Below are 3,869 nucleotides of genomic sequence, written 5' to 3' on the forward strand. Positions count from 1 at the left end.
AACAGTGAGATAACAGTTCCAGGGAGAATACAGGACCACATCTGTGATGGTGGGCAGAGGCAGCAGACAGCTGGCTGGGATCATGGAGTCTGTGATTGATCCATGAGCCAAAAAGGTGATGTCAACAATGTTGCTGTGGTTCTTCTTTTCTTCCTCATCAAGCTTTTCTTTCACTAAATGAAACATGTCGACGAGACTGAAGAAAGCCTCCGACTCTGCATTCTCTCTCAGCCATTGTCGAACTGCTTCATCCTGACAGTTTCTTATTGCAAAATCTATCAACTCTTTCCTTTGATCTGAGCTCCTCTTGGTGTTTTCGATGCAGAGTTTCACCCTGACTAATTTTTGAATTGCCTTCCTGTAAGAGCATTTAAAAAAACTAATTAGATGCATAATTTCAACCATTTAAACAGTCTGATCTAAATATTCATCTTCTAATGATGATGTGTTCCAGTGCTACTCTCCTGTACAGATACGAGTCTTTACCTCAGAACATGGACAGAAAACCTCAGATACACCTCAAATAAACCTTTGATGGCATCTTTTAATTTCTAGCATTACACTGTAAATAATGTTGATGCTCAGACTCACTGAATTTCATTAAGTTGTGTTTCCAGCTCTTCAGAGGCCTTCTGTATGGCTTCAGCGTTCTCTCTCAGACTCTGACTGGCTTCTGTCTCACAGTTGTCCAGGTTTTTACAGTTGATCACCAGCTCAGGAATCGAAAACGCAAGTCCAACTGCTCCTCCTGCAATCTGAAAAAGAACAACACTCTTTATACCAAGGCCTGGAACCTCTCAATATGAAGCTGGACATTGTGATCAGTAGGGCTCAGTGCTTGGACAGCTGCTGTCTTCTGCTTCATCCTGTGACCCAGGAGTCACAACATTTGAGCAACATGTGCTTCTTTTGGTTTTTAGGGGTGGGCTCTAAACCCAGACCAGCACAGTCCTGGTTTTAAGTGGTCTACACTTGATTCAGTGGCTCTGTGCAGTGAGTAAACTAAACAGCCTCATAAACAACACAGAACAAACACTTTTCATGTAACTCGTAACATCTGAATCCAAACCAGCAGAAAAGGTTCTGCACTAATGAAACTAAAGTTGATCACAGCATCTGTATCACCTGCTGCTGTCTGATTATCAGCTGATAGAGTCATGTGTGGTGATTGAAGGTGTTTACCTGACACAAACATATTGTCTATAGTTTCCATGCTTATCTCTGAGACCAGGTATAAACTTTTATTCATTCATTCTGTGCAGAACAAGTTCAGGAGTGAACCACAGGAGACATACAGTGTCTCACTGTGACCTCTGAGTCACTGATGAGGCAGGAAACAGCGCCCCCTGCTGTGCCAGGCACAGACCTGTCATTTTCTTTGATACTTACACGTCCAGCTGCCTTCACTGCTGTTTTTCCTCCGATGTTAGTGGCCACTGAAACCACAGCTTTCCCTGTTTGTTTAGCTGCTGGTTTTAGAACAAACTGTGAAAGCAGGGTCAAACCTACTGTTGAAATCTTCAGGATTTGTAAGGCCACGTCAATCACAGAGAACTGATATCTGGACGAACCAGACAACATGTTGTACAAACTGACATCATCATGTAGTTGCAGTCCATTGTTGTTGGCCATTGCTCTCAGGATTCGCTCCATGACAAAAACTTCAACAGGAAGATGATCACCATCCCGTTGTTCCTCTAACAGTGTCGTCATGAGTTCCTGGAGTTTCTTCTCAACATTCTGGATCTCCTCTGAAATCTCTTCAGCCTCTTTCATGTTGCGACTTGATGCTATAAGATCTACAATATCAGCACCCACATTAGTAGCCAAACCAGCCCCTGTTGCTGCTGCTCCTACAACTAGAAGAGGTGCTGCTAACCCTCCTGTCCAGAAGGTTAATATACCTGCTGCTGTCAGTGCAGCTGCACCACCTACAGACACTGAGCTCCCAACAACCTTAGTGACGTTAACATTCTTCTTCCTTTCCTCAAGCTCAGTGGCCAGTTTCTTCAACTTGTGTGAACCTTTCTTCTGCAGCTCCACCCACGAGAAGATTTTAGTTATGAGCTCATCAGCAATGTCCATGTTGAGATCACAGAGAGGTCGGCAGGTCTACAAGAAAGTCAGATAGGAACTTACTCAGAGATGTGAAAACAATCCTGGAGTAAAGACGATTTTAAATATAATTATACGGTTATGGAATTTCTAAGTTAAAATGCCTGAATGCTGCTAATAATGTGAAAATAAATGTAGTTTATGTGCATTCATGTAATATTTGCTCAGGACTTTGAGGATATTCGACAGTGGATGGTGTTTGACTGATGGTGAAATCTGCAGGTCCCGTCACACACCCACACCAAAGATCAATACTACAATCTGTCTAACTTATCAATACATTAATCATGCTGTAGTTTCTGCAGAATTGTGCAATATCAAACTTCTTCTATCTGCTGATGACGTTCATGTCGGACACTGGTCAGTGTTCCTGCTGGACTGTCTCCAGCTCTCTGAACAGTAAAAAGAAAATCTTACCTGACGATAGTTTTGCTGAGCAGACGTTCCTCAGTGTTCAGGTCGTCTCAGTCCAGATGAGATGAGGAGGAGAGGCTGTGTCTGTCTGCTGCTGCTTCCTGCTTCTCTCTGCTTTTATAGGCTGATTCACAATCAGATGTTTGTTAAAAGCGAAAGAGAAACTGAAAAATCTGTGGAAATTTCCAATGTTTCTCTAACAAAGAGGAGCTTTTGCATCAATCATACTTAACCATTACTTCAGTTGACTATACTCACACTGTCAGTGTGAGTCCCTCTCACTGGACTACAGCTTCGCTAAGATCCTCTTTTGTCACCTCAGTGAACCCTGATAAGATGTGTTTATATTTATATGATGATTGTCTTCCACATTGTCAGTGTGTGTTAGTTGTTAGGTTAGAACTCCCCAACACCTGGAAACACCTGGAAACACTGAGTTCAGCTTGAAGCCTGAACGTATATTTGTCTGAAACAAAACTGTTCATCTCCAGAAAATTGTTACTAAACAGTAAATCCACCCTGAAAACTAAAACTGAACTGGATCCGAATAAATGTGGAAACATTTTTCACTTGACTGATTTTACAACTTGTTGTTTAGTGCAGTTTGGACTGTGAGGCAGAACCTGTCTAATCAAACACAGCTTCAAAGGCCCTGTACAGGTCAGCATGTCTGTTGGGAAGCATGTCTGCTGAAGACGTCATTGCTGTGCTGTCGATGGTGTAGGAATACTGTGTCTCCAGAAACTCCCGGTCAAACATCCCTCTATCATCCCTCTGGTACAGAGGGTTAATACACCTGCTGCTGTCAATGTAGCTGCACCACCTACAGACACTGAGCTCCCAACAACCTTAGTGACGTTACATTCTTCTTCCTTTCCTCAAGCTCAGTGGTTCAGACATAGAAAGATTACATCCATGATCAGTGAGCTACACAGGACTAGATCATCTATTCACCATAATCACAATGTTATCTTTTGTACATAGTAATGATGAATACCCCACCACACACACAAACAAAAATCTTGGAGCAAAGACAAATATCAGAAAGTTAAAGTCCCTGCAAGTTGCTAATAGTGTCATGAACTCACCAGAGCACAGAACAGGTGGACACAAATGCACAACACAGTGGGTTCTGACGAAGAGGCAGGTCTTATTTCCAGACAGGGTTTGGTACACAGGCAGGCAGTCAAGACAGGCAGAGGTATCCAAAAATCGAGAGGCGAAAAGGCAGGTCAAAAAAGGCAAACAAGGTCGTACACAAAACAGACTATGACTATGACAATTAGACTAGAGCTGGGACAAGGACCGTGAAGTGCAACAAACTGGCAACGAGACTGTGA

At 42.8% G+C, this 3,869-nt stretch overlaps 1 protein-coding gene across 1 annotated transcript; it reads right to left on the bottom strand.

The window, feature by feature from the left end:
- Nucleotides 1-31: 31 nt before the first annotated feature.
- On the bottom strand, nt 32-2,091 carry LOC111239973 (the record flags this gene model as incomplete). The annotated part of the gene is made up of 3 exons (XM_022769937.1): nt 1,390-2,091; nt 592-755; nt 32-358 (listed from the first exon to the last, which is right to left on the bottom strand). Coding segments are annotated over exons 1-3 (1,187 nt in total), but the record flags the coding sequence as incomplete, so codon positions are not given.
- Nucleotides 2,092-3,869: the final 1,778 nt, after the last annotated feature.

This window comes from Seriola dumerili, unplaced genomic scaffold, assembly GCF_002260705.1.
Source record: "Seriola dumerili isolate Sdu_G_001 unplaced genomic scaffold, Sdu_1.0 BDQW01007075.1, whole genome shotgun sequence".
In the NCBI taxonomy this organism is placed as follows: Eukaryota; Metazoa; Chordata; class Actinopteri; order Carangiformes; family Carangidae; genus Seriola; species Seriola dumerili.